The 24454-nt window shown below is 57.4% G+C and overlaps 1 protein-coding gene and 1 long non-coding RNA gene across 2 annotated transcripts in view; one reads left to right on the top strand and one right to left on the bottom strand.

The window, feature by feature from the left end:
- The first annotated feature begins 975 nt into the window (after positions 1 to 975).
- LOC123843096 (uncharacterized) lies at positions 976 to 8095 on the top strand. The gene is made up of 3 exons (XR_006790514.3): positions 976 to 1195; positions 7124 to 7232; positions 7983 to 8095. It is a non-coding gene; the product is annotated as an uncharacterized LOC123843096 (long non-coding RNA).
- Positions 8096 to 22174: 14079 nt separating this feature from the next.
- The window catches only part of CARD11 (caspase recruitment domain family member 11), a 33292-nt gene continuing 31012 nt past the window's right edge, over positions 22175 to 24454 (bottom strand). Inside the window, exon 23 of the mRNA XM_045875896.3 lies at positions 22175 to 23935. Within this exon, the coding sequence (XP_045731852.1) occupies positions 23731 to 23935 (205 nt within the window). The 3' untranslated portion in view covers positions 22175 to 23730. The remainder of the gene's footprint in view (positions 23936 to 24454) is intronic.

The raw sequence follows: 24454 nt of genomic DNA, 5'->3' as shown, positions 1-24454 counted from the left end.
TAGCTGTTTATGGTCGCTCTGGCCTATGTCGAGAATGCACAGGAAATGGTTTGGTTTTCCCCGCTAGTGATTCATTCCCTCAGCCTTGCTCTTTCCATTCTCCGCTTCCTGTCCCTTCGCTAGGGCTCGGACAGATTCTGCCATTTCCCAGGCACTTTGGGGCAATAAAAAGGCCTGTTTGGTTGAATCTAAAACTTCCACCTCAAATCCAATTTCACGGTCATCTTGTCCCTTCCTGCAGAGCGGCCAGGCCTTGCCCTGAGAGCCCCAGGAGGGAGGCAGGGAGGGGAACCAGCTGCTTCTCCTTCCTCTTCCTCCCTCTCTGCTTAGCCTGAGCCGAGGAGGGGAGGGAGAGCAGGAGGAGGGAAAAAAAAAATCCAGGGTCTCTTAACTTGACAGTGACACGCCCCCGGCCTCCCGCACCCCCGAGGACTCCCGATTTCTCCCCCTGCCTCCTCGGCTGTCTCCTGCTTGTATGGCTGTCAATGGAAGGAGGGGGAGAGGGTGGGCTAGCATTTTGGCCACTTCTTCAGCCTTCAGCCCTGAGAAGACATCTTACCTCTTTCGCTGCTGGCTGGGGGCACCTGATATCCCTCTGCCTCCAGACCGGAGTCCTGGATCACAGTCCTGGGACAACGGGAAAAGGCCCTCTTCATAAGACAAGACACAGAGACACTTAGAGCTCTGCGGGGAAAGCCAGCAACAGACAGCTGCGTCTCTGGCTTTGGCACAGGGATAATATCATACGATCGCAGCTCGTGTTTACCGAACATGTGTTCCGTGTGCCCCGAGATGTGCAGAGCACTTCACTGACATTAAAGCATCACATTTTCTCAGCCAGGAGGGATGTGCTATTTTAAGTCCCGTTTTTCGCTGACGAGAAAATTGAGGCTAAGAAAGGTTAAGAACCACGCCCACGGCCACAAACCCCCGCAGTGGCCAAGTCAGGGCTGGACGCAAGGCCTTCCCAGCTCCATACCCAGCGCCTCATAGTGACTCCACTCTCTGACCTTGTGAAAGGGTCCATACAAGGTGCATGAATACTATAGTGATGGTGGTGGGGGCTGATCCTGCCTGTGGAGTATCAGGGAAGGCTGCATGGAAGAGGCGATCTTTGAGTTTCGATGTAAAGGGCAAGCAGCTGGAGGGAATGGCTTGTGCAGGGAATGGCTCTGAGGCCTGGACAGCACAGCAGGTAAGGACTTGCGGGGAGCCCCAGGAGGATGGGGCCCAGGGCCTGTGTCAAGGTGAGCTCTGGGGGATGAGGCTGAGGCGAGTCCCACTGAAGACCCTGAGAAACATTTTGGACTCTGTTCCTGAGCTTTGAGAATTCTCACAGCACCGAACACATTATGAAATTATCTCATTACTTACACGCTCGTTCTCTGCCTCCCCCCGTTAGGGTGGACACTCCGTGAAGCCAGGCACGTGACCATTTCGTTCCTCTCTAGATCCCCGATAGCTGGCCTGCAGTGGACATTCAATACATGCTTGGGGGAATGAATGCACGAAGTCCACCTGACTGGGAGGTGTAGCCCCTGTAGCTAGACCTTGCTGCCACTGTCTCGAAGTCCTCAGGCTTGCACTGAGCGGCTGCTAGCCTCGGTGGGTGGTCCCACCTTGGCCCAGAGATGGTCTGGCCTCCCGGAGAACATGGCTTGAAAGTCCCACCTGCAACCACCAGGTGGCGCTCACGCTACACAAGGAAACCCACACCGGGTTCTGTTGAATTGCGGGTTTTGGAGGGGTAGGTGGGGAGGGCGGGGGGAATCTCATCTGGGAGCCACAGATGAGTTCTCCAGGCTGCCATTTGTTCTCATAAGTGCCTGGATTCCCTTCTCCAGAACCAGACGGGGTGACCAGCGTCGTGGGCCCAGGTCCCATGTCCCCCTCCCCAGCTATGGGCAGCTGTAGGTGAGAAAGCAGGATGGCATGGGGAGGGGGTCGCTGGGGTCGGGACCCGGGATGCCTGTGACTGTCACTCCCTTCCAGCCAGCTGCCCACTACGCCTGCCCACCAGCCTTGTTCTTGGCCGCTCCGGAGAGCAAGGCCATTCCTCAGCCCACTGCAGCCCCTCCCAGGCTGCCGGCCCCTGTCCAGATGCTCAGCAGGCCCAGGGCTCCAAGGTCAGCCCCCCGACACAGCTCCAGGGGAATTCACCTTGATCTTAGCTCGAGGTGGGTGCTTCCAGCCCTGGGGGTCTGGCCATGCCTGTCTTCAGGCACACGGGGGAGTTCTGGAAGCTTCTGGGGCCACCCTGGGAAGGAAGCGGTCACATGACCCAGGCGGTGGGGATGCATCTCTCGCTCTGGGGACTCAGGTGAAGCGAAACCAGGACTGTGTTTTTCTGTAACTCAGCCTGATGGCTACTTTGAGCCCCGATTCTGACCCATGGCAGAAAATGCCATCTTGGCCAGTTCTGGGTAAACTGGGCCATTTAAACTCAGAGTTTAGAGGGTCCCTTTGCCCTTCTTTTGGCCCTAGCGTGGCAGTTATGTTCTAGGGGGTTATACAGACTTATGGCATTGGGGAGGGTACCTGGTCACTGGTAGCTCCTGATGCCAGTGTCCCCTGAAGGGACACGGTCATGTCTCATCCCCCTGCTCTACTTGTTCCGAGGTGTCCAAGCCTCAGAGAGTTTCCTCCTTGGTAGCCTGCTCGCTGTCCCTTACTGACTTCTGTGTCCTTTGTCCTCCCTGCCCCCTGCCAGCCCCCCACCCCGTGTTAGCACCCCCCACTTACCAGATTTCTCGGGTTCCGTCTGTCCCCAGCTGTCTTAGCTCTGGGGACTTCTCATTCCTCTCCCGCCTGAGGGGGCAGGCTGCAGGATCCCCTTCTCGGACCCCCAGTGGCATCCAAACCCCGTGCTTCCCCTCTGCGTTTCCTTTTTCCTTCCCCAGCTGGAAAGGGCTCGGGCTAGTTTAGGAGCAGGGAGAAGGCGTTCTCCAGATCTTAGTTTCTTCCCAAAGCTTTTGGAGACACATTTTTTGGTCTGACATAACGGTCAAGATCTGGCTTTCTAAGCTCTCTCCCCTGAGGGGATGGCTGCCCGCCCGCCAGGGAGGGGCGTGGGGTCGAAAGGGAGTGCACGTATGGGCGGACCCTGCGTGTTTCAGGTGGGGCAATGCTCCCAGGACCACCTGGTCTCTAGAACAAACACACCTGTTCCACGCGGCAGGGGTGTGGCCTCGTTCCTAGGATCTGAACACTTGCCCGCGTGCGCTGGGGCAGGTGTGTGCCAGGCAGTGGGCAGGTGCTAACGGCAGCCTGGGCTTCTATTCCCACAGCTAGAGCAGAGCCGCCGACCTTGCAAATAGCATGCGCGCCGCGAACACAACCTGCGTAGGTAACCCGAAATTTTCTAGTAGCCTCATTAAAAAAGGAAGAAGGGGGGCACCCGGGTGGCTCAGTTGGTTGGGCGACTGCCTTTGGCTCGGGTTGTGGTCCCAGAGTCCCTGGATCGAGTCCCGTGTCGGGCTCCCTGTTCAGCAGGGAGTCTGCTTCTCCCTCTGACCCTCCCCCCTCTCATGCTCTCTCTCTGTCTCAAATAAATAGATAAAATCTTAAAAAAAAAAAAAGAAACGAAGAAGGAACAGCCAGAATGAATTTTAAGAACATATTTTACCTAATATGTGCAAAATAACAACACGTAATCAATAGACAAGTTATTGATGATGCAGGTTAAGTCTCCAAAGCCTGGGGTGTATTTTACACATGTAACACATCTCAGCCCTGCTGCTACATTTTAATGAGAAATACTTGACCTGCATTTAGATGTCACAAAACCTACAGCTGGAAAAGAGAGTTGCATACCCCCGTTGCACCAAACGTACTTAGAAGTTTCCCAATAACTGAATCCAGCGTCAGTTTTCAAATCAAAAGAAAATAAAAAACTTGATTCCTCAGTCTCACGAGCCACATGTCCAATGCTCAGAAGCCACGGGTGGCCAGGGGCTGCCCTGTTGGACAGAGCAGTCTAGAATGTTCTCTCCTTCTCCTCCTCTCAACACACATTCTCCTCGGCCTTTACCTGGCTAACCCCTCCTGGCCCCTCAGCGCTTGCTCCCCCCAGCTCCCCAGGATGGCCTGGCCCCTGGCCTCTGGGTGGGCGCTGCTGTAGATTTGTTTTCCAAATAAATGACCGGCTTTGAGGAGCACAGAGACCCACCCTTGGGGATGGGCCTTGGTGTTAAAACGAGGCTGCCGTAAAACACGTATCTGACAAACGGCATGTATCCAGCATGTATAAAGAGCTCTCAAGACTCAAGAGCGAAGAAACAACCTAGTAAAAAATGCACAAATGACTTGAATGGACACTTCACTGAAAATAGTGTTTGGATGGCAGATCAGCACATGAGAAGATGCTCAGCCTCAGACCATGATGCAGGTCTGACACCCAGAAAGAAGGTGGGGGGTGGGTAGGGAGAGCCTCGGCCGGCAGGGCAGCCCCCGACAATCTCGGCCAGGCCAGCGGGGGCTCACGAGAAGTTGTGGGAGGGGTAGGCACGGCAGCCCCTCCACGCCCAGGGCTGCCTCCAGCCGGGCCCAGCGGCTCAGGGCCGCCCTCGGCAGTTGCCTCCCGAAGGGAGAGCAGAGAGCGAGGGCCTCCCCTGCATTAGCATCACTGCCACAGGGCGGATGGACAGGCCACTGTATCAGGGTCCTGGGGTCAAGGAGGCTTCTCCGGGGGGTAACCCACAGCAACAGGATGGGAGTCCTGGGATGGCGTCCAGGAATCGGCCTTTCTCAAGCTCGGCTGATGATCCTGTGCCCATTCCAGTCTGGGAACGCCACGGCGTAGGGCCAGCTCTGCGTTATACAGGTGTGGACTTACGCCCCGAGGCTTGTTCTGGGTCCTGCACGGAGACCGGGGCCGTGTGGGGCCAGAGAGCATGCCAGCCCTTTAGGCTCTGAAGAACCCAGTTGACGCCATCAGTTAAAAATGCATCGGGGACCCACCTTGTGATTTGTGGACAAATGCCTGGGTGCTTGGCATGAAATAGAATTCATAGGCTCATTCTTCTGGAAAAGAAATCCATCCATCTGCAGTCAGAGAAGGGCCTTTGTGCAATGCCAGGGACGGTTCTGGGAGCCACGGCATGGCTTTGGCCAAGACCCACCTGCTCTGCATACGGTTTCTGAAGCAGCCAAACAGGTGGCCACGAAAGTTGCCCGCGCTTCCAGCCACGTTCCTTGCTCTGCCGAGAAGGTGCTTCTGCTCCCCTCCTCTTCAGCCGGTGGGGCGCCCACTCACCCTTGGGCACCTAGCCTCAGAGTCCCCTCCTTCCTGCTCGTGCTTGTGCGGGACACGCCTTGGAACTGCCCCGAGGGTGAGCAGCTGAGCTTTGAACTCACCCCCTGTCCCCTCCAGGGTGTGCGGAGCGGGCTTGGACCCGCGGGAAGACCCAGGATGCCCATCTTTCCCGAACTTGGCATTCAGTAGTGGCAACAGCGGCATGTGGCTGGCTTGACGTGGGCCGGGGAGGAGTACTGACCCCACAGACCCAGTGAACATGACCCATCAGGGCTTGCTTTCCCTCCCAGTTACCAGTTCACCATTCCGCTCCCGGCCCTCCATGGTTGGGGGTGGCTCCTGGCCTGCCAACTCCTGGCACCATGGTCTGCCCTGCAGGTGGGCAGAGCATGCTCCCCTGGCCGGGCATCCCCCAGGGAGGCACACTTGGGAACTGCCCAAGGTGACCTCTGGGCTTGGTGGAGCATGGGGAGCACCAACCACAGGGGGCCGGGCTGGGGAATACCTGGGTCCAGCTTCTGGCTTGCCGGGTTTGCCAATGGGAATGAGCCACAGACTGCCGCTTGGCAGAGTCCGAGCCATGCTGACAGGTGAGGCCAAAGTGCAGAGGGTGTTATTATAGAGGAGAGACTGTGATTTACAGCCGCCTCAGTCCGGGACGGCCGGGCTCGTGGACAGCAGGGAGATGGAGGGGAGCTGGCGGGATACTAACAGGATGAGGGATGTACATTTCATTGAGCTGGTGTGCCGGAGTCCACGCGGCAGAGATTAAATAGCCCGTCCCCTGCATGCAGAAAGACAGCGATAAATCAGGCTTTACTGCAAGCGTGGTGGCAGGGAGTTAATTAGGAATGGGGAAAAAAGTACATTTCAACTCACAAAGAAGCCAAGGGAGCAGCAAAGACCAGCTCAGCCCCACCAGGGGTTGTTGCTCTTGGGGAGAAGCCGTGGTCCACCCCTCCTGCTGAAGGACACACTGAGGGGCCGGGAGTGTCACCTGGGAAGTGTCGGAGCCCAGGTGGGAGAGGGTGAGACCGCTGGCCGAGCCCACCCTGCATCAGCTGGTCTTGGCTGGTTCCCTGCCCGTGTGATTCGTGGGGTCTGGAACTTCCAGGCTGAGGACCAGGTCGCTGGGATTCTCCTGGTGAAGGGGCAGGTGCTATGTGCCACAGCCCATGAGTGCTCAGAATGCTCACAGAGGGAGTTTGCCCCGAATCCCCCCCGCCCCACGCTACCCTTGTTGCTGCCCCCCCGGCCAGCCCCCTCCCACTGTCTTCCAGCCCCCCTCCTCCACTGGGCTGTTTCTGGTTCTGCGCCATGGTTGTGCAGTAACCCCTACCTGGGACACGCACCGTTCAAGACCCAGCTCATTTCCAACTGGTCATTAGCTCGTCGATCATGTACTGAACCCCTCCCCTGAGCTGGGTCCCCTGTGGCGGGATCTATAGTCCTTCGAGCCGAGGACTGCGGCGTGCAGAGCCGTGAGCAGGCGGTGCTAATCCAGTGTGCGGAGGGTACTGGGGACAGCTCAGGGGCTGTGGGCACCGGAAGAAGGGCAGCTAGCCTCCCTTTGTGGCGGGAGCGGAGGGATTGGTGATCAGGAAATTCTAGAGGGAAGTTTGACGTATGTGACTGTCAGTTTGGCTATGGTTATCCTGCAGTAACAAGTACCCCCAAACCTTGTCACTTAGAACGACAAGGCTTCCTGTGTTGGTCACACACTTGGCTGCGAGTCCATGCGTCTCTCAGGCAGTTGTCCTTCGGGTAGTGACCAGCCGTCCCCATTCCCTGCACCGCCAACGTGTGCTGGTCCGTGAAGGGAAAGGATCACGAGAGTCTCTCCCTTGGTTAATTCAATGCTCTGTCTAGGAAACAGCACAGCACGGGCCACGACGGGTCACGTGGTGCAGCCTGACCCGAGGGGACGGGAAGTGGAAACTAGCCGTGGATCCGCAAGGAGAGGGAAGACAGTGACAGGGTAGGTGTGTGGGAGCCTCCGTCCTGAGCTGAGTCCCAAGAGCAGGAACTCGCCGGACAGGGGAGGGCAGCAAGGGGAGGGAAGCGGCAGAGCACGGCTGGAGTGTGAGCGTGTGCATGTGCGGGTGTGGGTGTGGGTGTAAGGTGATAGAGTCTGCACAGGACGCAGAGACCAGACCATGCAGGCCTTTGGAAACCAGACAGAAGGGCAGATTCTGTCCTGAGAGCACTGGGGGGGACCCTGGAGGGCCTGGCGGAGGGACCAGGCCATATTTGCATCTAGAAAGATTCCTCTGGCTGCAGAGAGGCGAACAGGCAGAGGGAGCCTGAGCGGTTGGGGGGATACCCTGGCTGCGTCCAGCGGGGGAGGTGGGCGTGGCTTGCACTTGGGGCGGGGCTGATGATGGAGAGAGGGACCCTGCTCTGAGCGTGCCTGTCCTGCAGGCTCTCGTGCTGGACCACTGCCTGGGCTGATGCTTCAGGCACGTTGGTTCTGTTTGGCTTCTAAGCCTGTGAGTCCATGGGAGGCACAGATCATGTCTGGAAATTGTAGCCCTTGGAATGTGAAAGAAGCTTTAATAACTATTGGGCCTCCAAAAAGAACAATGTGAAATGGGGAGGGACCACCGTTTCTGGCCCCACACAGCGGGGCAAACCTTGCTCCATGAGCTGGGAGCTCCCTAACACGGTGGGAATGATCCCCCTGCTTTTCTGGGCCTCACCCTCTTTCCTCCCTGCCTTCTGCTTCCAGCTCTGGCCAATCCCCATGTTCTGCAACTCCGCATCCCTGAGTCATCATCCCCCTTCCCCAGGGCCACCCCCAAGAGTCAGAGGTGCCCCAGTCCTTGTGGAAGGCACCCGGAGTTCCAGTAAGGTGGGCACGGGGTGGGTGGTGGGTGGGGAGGGCATGGATGGCTGAACTCTCCTCCCGTGTACCGGTGTGAACATCTGATGCCCAGATGGGGGTATGGAAACTTTTAGATGCAGCCAGATGCTCTGCGGGGGAGCATATGGGTCTTGAAAAAAGCTTTATGGTTTTTATCATTACAGAAGTATTATGTGCTCGCTGCAACATTCAGATCTTTGCAAGGTGGGGAGCGGACCCCCCTCCTCCTCCCAATTCTACAGCCCAGAGGTGAGCCATGCTAACCGTGTGGTATCTATAGCCACATTTTTCTGTGCACACATGAGCCTGCCTACATATATATATGTACACATTTTGTATGTGTATACACACTCATATACGTATGTGCTTCATGCATGTATTACATGTAAGGTTCACGTTTCTTCCATGGGCTGGTACAGCTTTGAATGTCAGGACACACGGAACAGCCTCCCTCTTTTTCACGAGCCCAGAATTCCATGGGTCCATGATTTACGTGCTCCGTGGACTACTGAATACGTTCCTTGGCTCTGATTTCGGGCTATTACAAGCCATTACATGCCGCAGTGGGCACGCATGGGCACAGCCGGTGTGCACTTGGGGGAGGATTTCAATGGTGCAGAGGCTCAGCAGTGAACTCTGCCGTTAGCTGGCCTGGGGCTGAGGACTGGCTCTCCCTGAGCAGGTCACGGAGCTCCATGCCTCAGTTTGCCGATCTGTGAAATGGGATTCCAGCACGCCCCCCCCTCCCCCTTTACGGGACGGCATGGGTGGGTGTTCAGCAGGGCATCGGCGCCACTGTGGGTCAAGCTCTCTGATGGCGGGTCTCCGCCTGGGGTTGGGTGGCCTGGCGCCCGGGGCCCAGGACCCCAGGCTCCAAGTGGGGCCCGGCTGGCAGGGGAACAATGCCCAGCTCTGGGAGAACAACAGGCCCTTCCCCGCCTGTCAGGGCGTGAGGATTACATGCAGAATAATGCAGTCCCCGATCAAACCTGCAGCTGTAACTCAGGCCCCAGACTCTGCCAGCGCCATAAATTTGGGCGGGAAGTGCTGCTCTAGCAGTTTGTGAACAAGAGCGGGGAAGGCCGGGTGAATTACAGCCACGGAGGAAGCGGAGGCCCCCTGCCCAGCATTGTTAGCGGGAGCCAGGGATTGACTGCTCACTGGCTTAATGAAATTGAATTTTAATTTATATCTCGGCCCACGACGGGGGGCAGGGGCGTGCCTGGGCAGAGGTGGGCTCAGCCCCAGGATGGGGGCTTGTTCTGTGGGGGTTGGGGGCCCACAGTGCTGCAGCCAAGTCCTACAGGAGGGAACCACAGGCTCCCCAGGGTGGTACGTGCTCCCCAAAGTTTCCAGGCTCTGCCAGTCGCCGGGGGGTGGGGAGAGGGGGGCTTTGGGAAAGTCATGTTACCTGCTGGGGCCTCGTCCCCTCTCTGAGCACACCTGCCTGGCTCAGGTGTAAACCTCCGACGGGCTCTGCGTGGGAGCCGGGAGCCCTGCCAGGCGATAGGACCGGATGTGGAGGAGATGTCTCCGGGCAGGTTATTGATTCTTGGGGCTCTTGGCAAGTCCCCCACTGACCCCTCCCAGTTGTGCAAAAATGACACGTTAGAACTTGCCGCTGCCTAGAGCCAAGTTCAAAGTAATTTCGAGGGCCTGCTAGTCGCAGGGGGCTATCCCTGGGGGCACGTTTGGCATTTACCTGCCCACCAGCGTGCACACGGCACCACGTGCTCTGGGGGGTGGGCTGTGGAGGGCGCATCACAGAGTCAACCTTTTGGGGTGACGCTCACCTGGCTCTGAATCCCAGCTGCGCGTCTCCTGGCCTCAGAAAGCTGCTTCCCGTCTCTGGGCCTGTTTCCTCCTCCTAAGCTGGAGATAGATGGTGGGAGCCCCTACCTCCCGGGGCGTTTTGAGCCTTCAAGACTTGGTGTTTCTGTGCCCGGCCCGTGGTGGAGGCGAGATCTGCAGGAACCACGGTTCCCAGTGGAGCTTCCGCAGGCGTGGCCAAGAGAGAACGAGGGTCTCCTTCGGGCCCAGTGAGGAGGGGGCTTCACAGCGGGCCGGCGGTGTGCAGGGGTCCCGGGAGCCGGGGTCCTGCCTGGGTGGGGCCCGCAGGGCTGGAAGCAGGGGCAGGCTGAGGGGCCGGGAGGGGCTGAGCCTGACCTGACCTGCCTGGGAGCCTGGGAGCAACAGCAGACTTTCCTCTTCCTTTCCCCTCTCGGTGGCCCCCGTCATCTGGGCCCTGCCCGGGGCTTCCTGTGTGACGCCCGGCAGGTGGCTCAGGTGCTATCCCCCTGTTAGTGAGGCAGGGGAACGGCCCGGCTCCTGAGGGTCTGGACCCCTCCCCACATCAGGCCCTGCCCGTCTCGCACCGTGGCACCCATGGGACCTCTGGGCCGGTCCTGCTTCCAGCCTGCAAACACCAGGGGGCTGTCGAGGGGGCCGGCAGGCGGCGCTGCTTCCATCTACAGCCTCCGTCAGTAAGCTGGGCCCCGCGGATAAGGCTGCCGCTGATGATCGAAGCCTACGCCCCTCAGCTTGGGGCGGAAACTGTTCTCTACCGGCTGGATCTGGCAAGTAAAGCCACCAAGTTTAGATGCAGGGTGTGTGCGTGGCAGAGGAGGAAGGTGGACAGGAAACCGCAGACTGGCGCCTTTAGGAATCATTAGAAATCAGCTCCCGCTTTGATTCTACAGAGACGCTCAAGCCCAGAGAGGGACAGGAACTTGTCTGAGGTCACACAGCAAGTGAGCAGGAGAGTTGGGACCACCCTGGGTCACCCAGGCACGGCTCAGGCGAGGTGTCATTAGGCCCATGGGCCCCCCTGGAATGAGAGGGTGCAGAGACGTGGGTCGTTCCTATGTCTTCAGATAGAAAGGAGGCCGCATGTGGTACCGTCCCTTTGTCTTTCAGACTAAAACTTCATCCTTACAATTTTTTGGTGAGTGGACGGTGCCTCTGTGTATAAAAAAAGCTGCCCATCCTCGGTGAGCAGACAGAGGCAGGACCTCAGCCCCCCTTAGACCCCTTCCTGGCCCAAAGGGTCCTGATCAGCACTGACGTGGCCACCCTGACCCCAGCTTCTGTAGGCGAAGTGACTTCTTCAATGCAAACAAATTGATTATGGAAGAAAAGTCTATGGGAAGCCAGCATTGCTCACCAAAACCAGACAACCTAAAAATAAATGTCCCGAATGTATCCTGTATCCTCATACTATAATGTATATGTATATGCATTTTAATATATTACATATATCACATACATATCATTATATATGATATTATTTTTAAAAAGTCTGCTGAGTTCCTAACGTCACTTACATATTGGGAAACGCTCCCTCAGTCTGAGCCTGTGGCTCCGTTCTTTCGGGTTGAGGTCTGTTGCTAATCCGTGCACCTTGCAAGCGAAAGCAAATCCATGCCCAAGGAGGAGCTGATCGGCTGGCTCTCCCAGGGCTGGGGAGGGACAGAGGACAGCAGAAGGGTACAGTGTGGCCCTGGGTCAGGACTGGTGGGTACTGGGCAGCAGGTGGTGGGCACGGTGGGATGGACTGGGGAGGAGCTCCCAGGCTCTGGCCTAGATGCTTTGCACCCACCCTCCTAGCGCACCTCTGAGGGGTGTTAATATTCCTGCTTCATTTTACTATCTTCTCACGAAATAATTCAAACACAGAGAAAACTAGAGAGTAGCAGAATGGACCTGCCCGTACCTGTCTTCCGGCTCCCCTGAATTCTATGACTTGTCCTGCAGGTGCTTTTCTGGATCTTATGCAAGAGAGAGACCATGACAGGTGTTACTGGGGTCCCTCTCCCCCGTTCCCTACCCCAGGCCTTTTCCCTTCTCTCCCCCACCTGCGAGAGAGCCACATCTGCAAGTGACTATTCATCATCCCACTGCACGAATTCATGCTGTGACCAGGCACATGTCAGTGTAAACAGTCTGCGTGACCGTCTTCCAGTTTTATACAGACCCACGCCCATTTTACAGTTGGAAACCCCTGTGCAAGTCCCCACAGTTGTGAGTGGCCCAGCCTGATTCACACCCTGCTGACAGGAGCTCCAGTCACCACAGAGAGATGTTTCTCCCCCACACAGGCCACCCGGGGCCAGCGTGAGGATGCTGGATTTATTGATATGACTTTTGGGGTCTGGGGACCTCAGGGGAGCGCCAGGCCTCGGAGGGCCCGGGTGACCTGGGGGATGGCAGAAGCCAAGAGGAGCCTGTCTTTTGACACCGTGTTATTTTACGGAGGAGAAAATAGCTCCTTGCTTCAGCAGCTGGTGCGGGGAAGTGGAGGTGAGGGAGCGGGTGGGGGCGGGAGGCTGCGTCTCTGCAGAACCAGGGTGGGCTTAATCCTGGGAGATTTATGGCACCAAGCATCACGGAAGTCTGGGTCGGGGGGAAGGGGTCCCAGTCCCTCAGCCCCGTCTCTCTGACTGAAAAGTGGGTCAGTGGGCCTGAGGGTGAGGATCTACGGGGGATGGGGAGTGACAAGCTGGCCGCAGCCTGCCCGGGGGAATTTGAAGAGGGAGGGTGCATTGGAGGGCAGGTGGCAGTCACGGCCTGCAGGGAACAAGGCCGCCAGTGGGGCTGGTAGTGGTGGGGGAAATGGGGGGGTGCTCCATGAATATGCATGCGGTTGAGGGCCCAGTAGTTCTGCGTGCCCCACCATGGACCCAACACCCCACACATGGGTGCACACCCACCCCAAACACACATGCACGCACGGCTCGGTGAAGCCTTTCCCACCACTAGAGGGTACTAGAAGTCTTCCCAGCCTGTACATTCATCCGCCGAAACTGGTGTGCATACATATGTGCGTTCGTGGACACACACACACACACTGTGTGTGTCGAAAAGAAAAAGAAAGAAAGAAGGAAAGAAAGAGCGAAGAAAATCCCGGAAAAAACAGCAGCTGACGGTAATTCGAGCGGACGAGGGCCGCAGATCCCGGAGGCTGCTAACAATAACCAAGTATGAACGGAGCCGCGCGAGATTAACAGATATTTCATGCTTTCCCTCCCAGATCGCTGGCCCCGGCTCTAGGTTTTGAGCATCCCGTACGCCTCCTTCCAGACACTCCCTTCTGACTCCTCTCCGTGCCACTAAGAGCTGAAGGGGGGCGCGGCGGGTAAGAAATCGCATTTCCCATGGCAACACCCCTGAGTCTTAGCTGGCTCTCCTGCTCCCCAACTGTGACCTGGAACGCAGCAGGAACTTGGTCTGGCAAATGTCGCCGAGTGCCCGGCCACCGCCCTTCCTGCCGGGCCCCTCGCCCGTGGGCGCGGACAGCCAGGACGAGCCCGAGCTGCTCTCCCTTGTGGCAACACGGTTTTCCTCCCTCTCATCCGGGGCATGGAACGGGGGGCTAGTGGTTTATTTTAAGCTGTCAGGGGCTCCTAGGTGAACTCTCTAGGTGAGTTCTGGGCCAGCCCTCCCCAGCCCAAGCTTTAGTTGAGGGTCTGCCTTCCTTACTGCAAGGGGTCCCTGGCAGCATGCCCCCAGCCATGCTCAAGGTCAGACAGGCCCTCAGCCCTCGCCAGGCTCCCGAGGGCAGCAGTGCAGCTGGCCCTGATTCCACCCTCAGTACTCGGGACACCAGACCTCCTGGTCTGTCCATCCTGTACTGCGGGGGCGGGGCGGGGCTCCCGGGCCCTGTCTCGGGGACACTTCCTGCCCGCTCTCGGCTTTGCTAGGTTTGGGAACAGAAGGACGAACAAGACGCAATTTGTGCTCCAGACAAGGCTTCCTCACTTGGATCTGTGAGCAGAATCCAGGGGGGTCTGCAAGCTTCAACTGGTTGGAATGACAGCCTCATTTTCCCTAACTCTGAGTCCAGGTTGGTGTTTCCTTCCATCACACACAGGGGCGACGAGCTCCTGGGGCGTGCACCTGTCCCTTGGGCTTGCTCGCCAACAGACACACGGACATCTCACCGTGGCTCCCAAAGGCGACTGGAGACATGTCATGCCCGTCACGACGGTGACACTGGCCTCCCCGGCCCCAGGTCTTGCTGTTGAATCTTGTTACTTGAACGCATTTGCGAGAAAGCACATGAGTGACCAGATTACGAGTTTGCTCTTAAATACTTCGATTAACCGTATTTCAACAAAGACGGCTTCCCTTGCATTCCTATGAGCTTTAAATCTGATGCACGAGAAACGTTGCTTCGAGAGGAGGGGTCTCTGAGGGGCTTCAGATGCCCGAGGGATCATGGCGCGCACACCTGTGAAAACCGCTCCCGGCCGGGGGGGCACCAGGGGAGGGGGAGCCGGTTGGGGGGCGGTCTGGTCAGCAGGCTCCCTGGGCAGGGGGCGGGAGTGGGGGGGAGAGGATTGGAAGGGCACAGCGGGTCAGTCTGGGGACTAACTAAGGCTGAGTGTTGGTGGCTGGTGGGGGATGAGGAATCTGTTTTCGGGGCAAATGACACCCTTGTTTGGTTTCGAACATTTGGGCAAATCCAACCTGAGAAGTCCAGGGGCCCTGGCCTCACCAGTCCGGCCCATTTGGGGGCTCCCTGTGTGAGCTCACTTGGTCCTCACAGCCACCCCACGTGGCATGTCACCCAGGTTTTATGGCCTCACTTTACAGAAGGTGACCTTCAAGGAGTTACAGAAAGTTACCTTAGAACTCAGATGTCCCCCTTTCCATCCCTGGGATCCTGCATCTGCCAGCCCACAGACGCCCGGGGACCCCTCGCCGCGCAGGCACTCTGTCACCACGGTGCTGGTGTCCACCCTGTGCTGGGCCTCGGGCTGGGGACACGAAGGGTAAGGACCAGGTCTGTTAGGCTAAAGGTCTTTGAGCCTTGGTGTGTGTCTCTCTGTGTCTCTGTCTCTCTCTCTCACACACACACACATGCACACACATCCCACAGCCTCATACCCACATTCGTGTCCAGTCAGACAAGCTGGGGGAGACGTGCAGCCTCGGTCAAAACAAGGTCAGAGCCGAACATGACACGTGATAGGAAAGAAGGAAATTCCTGTATTAGACATTCATTTCCAGTCAGCCACACCAGCTCGGAAACTTTCGATACAATTTTTAGACGAGCACCTGGGGTTTCGATTCAGCCAGTGCTAAGAGAAGAGCGTGAGCCCAAGGCCCCCTCACTCACAAGCCGCTAATTTTAGCATCCAAACAAACCAGCAAGCCGAACACCTTCTCTCCTGGTCCACACCCCCTCCGGTTGAGCCCCCTCTCACCCCCTTCCTCTGAGCCCCACGCTTCCTGCCGCCAGCCCGCCATGCAGATGTGGCCTTGCCAGGGGCGGGCAGGACCGGGGACCCAGGGCCCCAGGGCCCCAGGGCCCCAGGGACCCAGAGACCCGGGCCCGGCACTCCTGTGGACAGAGGGTTTTGTTCACACCAGGGGCAGCGCAGGCAGGAAGGGATGGAGGGGACAGGGAGGGACAGAGGCAAGCCCCACCTGCACCTCGGCACCCATGGCCTCTCCCGCAGGCCGCCTCCACAGGGCGGTGTCCATCCCTCTCCCTCCCGAAGACCCGGGCACTCTGGTGTGACCTCGACCCCTGCCCCAACAGCTGAGCCTGCACCAAGGATGTCCCAGCTGGCTGTGAGGAGCACCCCGGGGTCCCCCCTTCAAATCTCAGCCCTGTCCCTTCCCAGCAACTGAACCTCAGTTCCCCCATCTATTAAATGGGGTGGTGTTTGCCACCAGGACAGATGGGTGCCAGGCATGGAGATGACGTGCAGAGTGCCTGGCACACCTCAGTGGCATCGTCCACCGGAGGGGACTGCACTTGTTGGCTGGTTTGAGGGTCTTCTTCAAGGTCAGAGGTCCAGGAGCGTCAGAGCAAAGGGAGCAGGCAATCCCTGCCCAGCTCAGCCGAGGTGGTGCTCAGAGGCCCAGGTGAGCAGATGCCAAGGGAACGTGGTGGAAAATCAGTGTGCGTGAGGAAGGGCTGCCTGCGCTGGGCGGCCCCCCAGCCCCATGGATGCAGCTCAGTTCATCCACAGCGGTCTGATGACAAGAGGCCAGGGCGCCAGGCAGGAAGGGGAGCCGCCAGACCGAGGGCTGGCTGCCTGGATGGGCCACCGCATCCCTGACCCAGGTCTGCGTGGACAGGGCGCTTGGACCCCGCAGGAGGAGCCCCGCTGGCCCGCACCCCGGAGACCCCATGATTCCTGTAAGCGAAAGTGACCTCCACCTTCGGTTTATGACTTTTCCTCAAACGAATAAAAATGCAGCGAAACAATGGGGAGCAGGGAGAAATCAGGTGTGAGCCAGGAAAAGGTCACAGAGGGAGGATTGACCGTGGGCTGCCCTTTCTGCTCTGAGCGGCACCTCCGGCTGCCAACATGCAAAACTACCCCTCTGGTGTCCCTCTTGGATTTCTCTTCTCTGAAGGCGAGGGCCTGGGGAAAGCCGGCATCACGAGCCGGGATCACGAGCCGGCATCAAAGGGCCTTTAAAGCTCGTGGGAGTGCGTGTACCTGGGCTGCCTCCCCCTGTGCCCCTTTCTCTGCCAACGGCTGGTCCCCTTACCCTGACCTGCCTGTGCCCACAGCTGGTCACGCCAGGGAGACACCTGCCCGTTGTCAGGGGACAGAGTCCTGACTCGGAGCTCTCACCGATCCCAGGGCGTCAACGCTGCCACCACGCCGAGGCCCTCCCCAGTACCGTCTGGCTCAGCCACCCCCAGGGCCGCCTCGGTTGCTGGCCACTTCCCACCCCCACGGGGCCTGGCTGTTCTGGAACTTTCTGGGTGCAGATATTCTCAGCTCCTCTGGTGATGTGACCCAAGGGCGGCCTCTCAGAAGTGGCTGAAGCCAAGAAACACAGTCCAGCAACCAAAAAAGGAATCCCAAGACTTGAGTTCCTTAAATGTCACGAAGCAAACACATTGTTCATGCTATAACCCTGGAAAATATGTTCTCTCTTCTCCCATCGACTTCTCCCACGGCGGCTGCTTCCTCCTCTCTCGGAGGATTTCCCCCGAGCCCCTACCCTCATTCTTGCCGTGTGCCTCTCTCACCCCCACTCCTGACATAAAAGCCCCAAGGGTTTGAGTGGTAGAGCCCTCCTCAGGGGGAGAGGGAGGGACAGGGGACAGTGTATCCCATCACACAACAACCTGTCCTTCCTTTTTCACTTGAGTTAGCTGGGGCAGGCTTCTGTGTCTGCCCCAGGACCTTTGCACCTGCTGTGCTCACTGCTTGAATGCTCTTGCCCCACTTTTTTATTCATGGCTTGTTGCCATTCCCTTCAGGCCTCTTCTCCAATGTCACCTCCTCAAAGAGGCCAAACCATCTAAACAAGCTCTCCTGTGGCAAATGCTGTTGTTTCTTCCCATAAAAACCAGTCCCGTTTTCTGTGTTTGAGTGACAACATGCATAGCCCCAGAGTGGGTATATGATTAGATACTGGCCAAATGAGGCATCAGGGAAGGGCTACTGGGTTTCTGGGTTTCTGGGAAAGATGTTCCTCCACAATAAAGGAGAGACCCTCCTTTCCTGTTTTTTGGCACCAGAAGTGAGGATGTGATGTCTGGAGCTGCGGCAGCCATGCTGTAATGATGAGGTGACTAGCCTGAAGAGGAAAGCCAACTGTTCTCTCGAACAATGAGAAGGTCTGGTAAGACAGGGTTTGCTTCCTACATGACACTAAGTGATTGGGGCTGAGTCCCAACTCCCTCTTTTAGATGGATTATATGCTGGCCAGTTTGCCATGGTCCCCACCTGTCCCTCTGGCCTTACTATGGCCCGCTTCACTCACTTAAATCCTTGCTGGACCCTGGGCAGCTCCAGGGAGGATGGGATGACTTACACTTACTTGTATGTCCATCCCAGCAGCTGCCAGCACCCAGCTACTGGGCATGAGGGGTAAGTCGGTCAGACCTGCTCTCCACCTTTGTGCAGCTCATGGTCAAGAGAGTCACCCCAACATGGGCTGACAAGAATTGTGATGGGTGTGCCCCTCAGGTCAGGTCAGGCTGTCCTCCCCCAGGGGTGACAGTGCAGCTGATGCCTGATGCAGGAGTAGGAGTTAGGCAGGCAGAGGGAAGGGATCAACGTATCAGAAGAGGAACAGTGTGGGGCCCCAGAAGCCAGAGGAAAAGCAAGAGAGCTGATGTGGTTGGGGGTGCTATGTGTGGTTTGGGGGTGTCCTAGCCGTCAGCGAGAGGCAAGGGCAGCCTGGACCAGCATGGCAACTGTTGGACATGGAGGGGTGAACGGCTTTAGGAGGGAGTTAAGAGTTCAACCAACAAGGGGTGCCTGGGTGGCTCAGTCGTTAAGCGTCTGCCTTCGGCTCAGGTCATGATCCCAGGGTCCTGGGATCAAGTCCCACATCGGGCTCCCTGCTCTGCGGGGAGCCTGCTTCTCCCTCTCCCCCTCCCCCTGCTGGTGTTCCCTCTCTCGCTGTGTCTCTCTCTGTCAAATAAATAAATAAAATCTTAAAAAAAAAAAAAAAGAGTTCAACCAACAAGATGAGTGACTGAGGGTGTGAGAGAGACAGACACACAGTGAGAGAAAGCGGGTGTCCCCCAGCGTTTTGGCTGCGGGATTGAGTCAGGGTGGGTGGGGAAGTGCAGGTTTGGGGTCTGAGGGGGTGAGGTTGGCTTTAGGCCTGTGTGGACTGGTAACCCTTAGTGGATAGGAGGAGGTGGGGTGGGGTCTCAGCACAAACCTCCCCCATTTCAAAACCCATGCTTACCTCTTTGCAGCAGAGAGCAGCCCCAGGGAATGGGGTCTTAGAACTTCAAAGGTTCACCGAGGCCAGAGGGTATGGTGATTGGCCGTCCACATGCCAACGGGCCCTGCGGGTCAGATAGGCCCACAGGAGAAGTCCCAGAGCAGAGTGCCAGGCCTGTTCTGGCCGTCAGCCTCGGAAGCCCGGGCCGTGAGTGGGTGCCACCCCAACAGAGGGCACCGGGGGCCATGCAGCGGGGTGACCCGTGCAGAACCCCTCCCAGGGGAGCACGTCCTGCAGAGACGCAGGGCCACAGCTAGTCCCTGCCAATAACCCATGTGTCTGTCGAGGAAATGATGGGAAGGGATAGGGATAGGGAGAGAGGCCCTAGGTATAAAGTACGGGACGGCATGGGTAGTGTCCTCCGTCATGCACCAGAGTGGGGGGTGAGAACACACATCGCTCGTCTGGATGGGCGCAGGAGGCTCCGGGGGACGGTCATGGGCACGGGGACGGGATCTACATGGATGGCCTCTTCTAACGTGTGCTTCCGAAGCCTGTGAATGTTTTCTCTGTTAGAAATGGGTACAGAATTCCAGATTAAAAACCAAGGTGAACTGTCACACCTTCCCGTGGAGCCTCGGCCCCCCTGAGGTTCCTGGGTCTTTCACGCTGGCCTCAAGGTGTTCTATACCCCGTACCAGGTCTGGATTGTTCTCAGGGTGTGTTTGTTTCCCCAGAGCCCCGCAGCCTGGCTGGGTGGGGGGCGGGGGCCAGGGCAGTGGGGGTGGGACGCTTCCTGTTGCTTTTAGTTTGGGTTCCTGGGGTTTGAAATGGAAACAAAAAGCCAAGGTTCAGCCTCAGTTGGAACCCACCCCCTCCTCCCACCCCTGCCCTTAGAGATTTCTCTGGTCCCAGGCCCACAGACACAGGGTGAGGCTTCCTGGAAGTTGTTGGAACCCCTGCAGAGCATTCTGGGTAATATAGGGGCTGGAGCAGGTGCTTGGAGTGATGTTTCCCCATCGAGCAGCAGAACATCCTGGTTGACCTTGGCAGGATGCCGAAGACAAATCCAGGACAGGGAGCAAAGCAGGGCTGGAGGGGGACGCCAACCTAGATAGACACACTCGCGGGGAACGCGGCCCTGGACACAGCGGGTTTGGAGGGCGGCATGATGGCACCATGCCAGAGCTCAAAGATGATCCCCTCCTGCACTCCCCTCCCCACCCCCAAAGTGTGGCCTGGTTAGGTAGAAACCCAAGCAGGCTGCCTCCGTGGAAGAGAGGAAATCCACATCCTCTCCCATCCGATCCCGAGACCTGGCCCCACACCAGCCACTGCCCGGGACACCGGCCACTCCCCCAGTCACTGCGAGGGCAGAGTGGCCCAGCAGTTGCCCCCGGGGCCCTGCCTCTGAACCGGAAGATCCAGCGGAGAGCCTGCGGTTGGCAAGTCAGCCAGGCCTGGCTGGAATTTCAGCTTCCCAGCTGTGTGACCTTGGTCTAGCTACTTAGCCTCTCTGAACCTGCTTTCTCCTGTATAAAATGGAGAAAGGTTTTGGGGTCAGTAAGTAAAAGAACACGTACAAAGTGCTTGGCACAGAGTAGGAGCTCAAAAAAATAGTTGATAATATTTTCCCAACCTGAGAGCATGGGGTCATTAATCTTCTGGAGATGTAGGACCCCTCGGGAATCTGAGAAAGCCCGGAGTTTCTCCCCAGAGAAGTGTAGATCTACACATACACCACCATTTCCGGGGCTCCAAGCTGTGTGGCTGGTGTCCTTGGAGGTAGACCAAGCATCCATCACTGGTGTTATCAGCTTGGCAGAGGTTCCCTTCTCGAGCCTGGGGCCCTGGACTCCCTGGGCAGGCAGCAAGCGCCACTGTGCATCTCGGATGCCTCCCTGAGCCCTGGGCCAGTTCCCAAGGGAAAACACGGCTTGCAGACTCTGGTTTGATAATTCGAGCTGCAGCCGGCTTTGCAGAGCCCTCTGGGAGTCAACCCACCGCCCAGCCCCACGCAGGCCCCACTCTCCTTCCCAGGCAGCCTCAGGGCTGCCGATCTCCGGGCTGTTGGCGGCTGACAAATCAGAGCCCGGAGCTAGAGTAGATGATGTCAGGGGTCTTCTTTGAAATCCTCATGTGGTGCGATTCCCCAGGGGGCGGGGGGCCAAACCCCAGCCTCCTGCTGACTTCGCCGCTCCATCAGGGACTGACCCAGAACACAGAAACTCATTCCTGACCTTCTCTCCTCCTGCCCCATCTTATTAGCACACGTAGAGACCTGCATTCTAGAGCCTGGTAAAATGCCTCGGAGGGAATATTTTTTCAGGTATCTTTCCCCATGTATGTCGTCTCTGCACCCCTCCTTGTCTCCTCCCACCCCCCAAATTACAGGCAAGCCGCGAGTTTGGTTATTCTGCACAAGCCTGAGCATCTGAAGCTAGATAAACAAATATAAATAAATCAGCAGACCCTTTACTCCAGGACCCTCTTCCAGTCACATCTGTCCTTAGAAGTACTTTGCAAGGCAGCAAGGGGTCTGAGTGGAAACACGATCGCCTCGGCTTGGGGAAAATTTACTGCTCAACATACAGCTCTAGCAAGATGGAAGCAGAAGACCTTCCAGCTCCCGCAGCTCCTCGCGAGGCGGGCGGCTTCTCTCGCCCTAAATAACCACAATGGGGCCTCCAGAAGCATGGCCTCTCCGGGCCCAGCACATCCAGCTTGAGTCTGGGGGCTGTTTCGGGGGAAAAAAAAGCCTCACTAACTGGCCCTTGGGGAATGCTTTTCTTTTTTAAAGGTGTCGCTTCGCTCTCCCTGGCAAACTCGGATCTTGGTGGTGCAGGGATGAATCATCATCACAGAGGAATGAGGGGACCAGGCCCCCTGCCTCGGACACCCCCCATGCCACCACTCGCACCTCTCTGGGCTTTGTGGTGCTCATTTGACTTCTAAGGGTCAAAATGCTAAAAAACAAACAAAAAAACCCCTGCAGGATGCACAGTGTTGTTTTTTTAGACTGAGATATTTATCAAAAGCTCTTTTAGGGGAGCCTGGGTGGCTCAGTCGTTAAGTGTCTGCCTTCCGCTCAGGTCATGATCCCAGGGTCCTGGGATCGAGCCCCTCGTCAGGCTCTCTGCTCCGCGGGAAGCCTGCTTCTCCCTCTCCCACTCCCCCTGCTTGTGTTCCCTCTCTAGCTGTCTCTCTCACTGCCAAAATAAATAAATAAATTCTTTTTAAAAAAAAAAAGCTCTTTTATTCGTAATTCGTATCTTGAATATGCGGCCCAAACCTAGCAGATCAACGCATGCCCACAGTATTTAAGACCAGAGGTTGTTCCTGTATCTGTTAGGAATTGCTTTAAGCTGTAAGAAATGAGAACTGAAATAATAGCCGTTGAACACATGATAAAAATTTATTTCTGTCCCATGTAAACAAAACCCAAGCAGTAGTCCTGGGCTCCAAAGTGCCATCAGTGACTCAGACTCCTTTTCTCTTTCTTCACCACCCTCTGAGCAGAGTTTCCATTCTCAAGGTCACCTCAAGATCCAAGATGACTGCTGGAGCTCCAGCCATCACATCTGTAGTCCAGGCAGGAAACTAGAGGAAGGGTTGTTTGTCTGCTTTGTCTTTCCTCCAAACCTTGTCGCCTTACATTTCCTTGATTCCTCCCTAGCTGCAAGGGAGGCTGGGATATATGGTCTCTTAGCCGTACACAGTTTCCCAGAACAAAAACAGGATTCTGTTAGTAAGGAAGGGAGTGTGGAGACTGGGTTGTCAACCAGTAGTTTCTCCCACAGTTCCCATGAACACGCAGACCTAGGATGGAAGCCCAGCCTGCCACCTACCCGGTTGATGAATACTCAGCGTGGTGCCAGGCTGGACGTGGCCTGCTTTTGGCCACGCCCAGTCGGGTCCATACTTGGAAAGTCTGAAAGAAGGGGTCAAGGAGGCAAATGGCTCTAGAACCCACAGGGCCTTTGCTATCTGCTGTGGAGGGAAGCAGAGCTCTCCTGCACACACACTCCCCACCCCAGCTCCTGGGCAGTGGGAGCAAACCCCATCGAGACCCGTACCCCACATGCTGGACAGAAAGAAGAAGCGAGGCTGCGCGTATGAACGTGATGTGCAGAGAAGCAGAGAGCCCGTGTGGGGAGAGCAGAGTAAGGGGCTCTGGCCTCAGGGCTGGAGTCGGTGGGGGGGGGGACCTCCCAGGCAGCCTATGGAAGGACGGGCCCTTCCCAGAGTGACTTGATAACTTGTCACCCAAATCAGGACGTATGCTAGTCAAAGAGGGGCTGTTAGTCATCCTGCCCAAAGCCCAGGTACAAATCAGGTGTGTCCTGGGTAGACTGGGATGTCCGGTCTGCCTGCCTGCACCCGACATGGGGCCTGACCTTAGCTTTGCAGAAGTGGTTTGCAGGTTACAGAGGGCGCAAAGGTTGAACACCTCTGCCAGCGATGAAATAATAATTTTTAAAAAGTTTGAAAACAAGGAAATGGAGAGATTTTAATGCAAAAAAAATAATAGCATGGCACGTTTCCTGTTCTGCCCAACTGCCCTGCCTGGGAATGTGTACCTGGAACGCCCTCGCGTTCCGGGTCCCTGCCCTACAGGAAGCACACCTGCTCCCTGCGTTACATTCATCTGCTGCTCTGGCTTCTGAGGGGCCGCTGGCCTCTGGCCTGCCGTCGTGTCCTTCGGGGGGGCCTGCCTCCCTGCTGGTGCCATGGGGCAGGACCCTTCGGCCAGGTCAGCCCCGGGGGTGGCGGGGGGCACACACCCGTCCCGTTCCCACCGGAGAGTGTCTGTCCCTGCAGCTGCGTCTGCCTCAGGGCTCGCTGGGGGTGGGGGTCCCCGTAATGGGGTGGACGGAGCCCCCTCGCCCCCACAGCACTGCCCGCTGGGGTCCGGACACCCCTGGGAGCTGCGCTCAGACTCCAGGGGCCCGCCTCACAGCTGGTCCTCATCCACCCAGACGGTCTTGCGCTGCTCCTCGCTGATCTTGTCTTTGAGGACACGGAGCAGCTCCTCCACGCTGCCCCACATGTCGGCTTCCACCGTGGAGTACAGGCAGGGTAAGGCTTCTAGCTCCTTCTCCTTCAGCCGGCACAGCCGCAGGAACTCCTCCTCCGTCTCGGGCCGCGGCAGCATCTTCCTGTGGGCAGAGGGCGGTGGGGGGACAAGGGGCACTGTGGGAGCTGCGTGTGTGCCCGGCCGGGGGACCGCCGTCTGCCCACACATGGGGGTGGGGAGGTGGGGGGGAGCCTCGGGGTGGGGGTGGGGGGCGCTGTGCAGCCGGACCCCCCGCCCACCCCACGGCCACCACCTGCCGCCTTCCAGCACACGACCGTGCCGCAGGCCCTGTTATTCTGGTCCCTGTGGAGATCCCAAGAGGTGGGGCTTAAAAAAATATCTTTTATTTTTATTTCCTTTAGTTTACTTTAAAAAAGCAGTTCTTCCATTTTCAGAGCTGGTTGGTTGGTCGAGCAGGGGAGCTGTGACACTCCTTAGTCTTATTTAATTGTGGTAGCACGCATGTCCACGTTTCCATCCTGACCGTTTCTTAAGAGTACAGTTCAGGGGTGTTACGTTTATCCACATCACCGTGCCTCCAATCTCCAGAACTTTTTCCATCCTGTGAAACTGAGACGCACACCCATGAACGCTCTAATTC

Source organism: Mirounga angustirostris, unplaced genomic scaffold (assembly GCF_029215605.1).
Source record: "Mirounga angustirostris isolate CCGP_5_RB_7025 unplaced genomic scaffold, mMirAng1.0.hap1 SCAF_5, whole genome shotgun sequence".
NCBI classification, from domain to species: domain Eukaryota; kingdom Metazoa; phylum Chordata; class Mammalia; order Carnivora; family Phocidae; genus Mirounga; species Mirounga angustirostris.
This window is presented reverse-complemented; position numbering and strand designations above follow the sequence as displayed.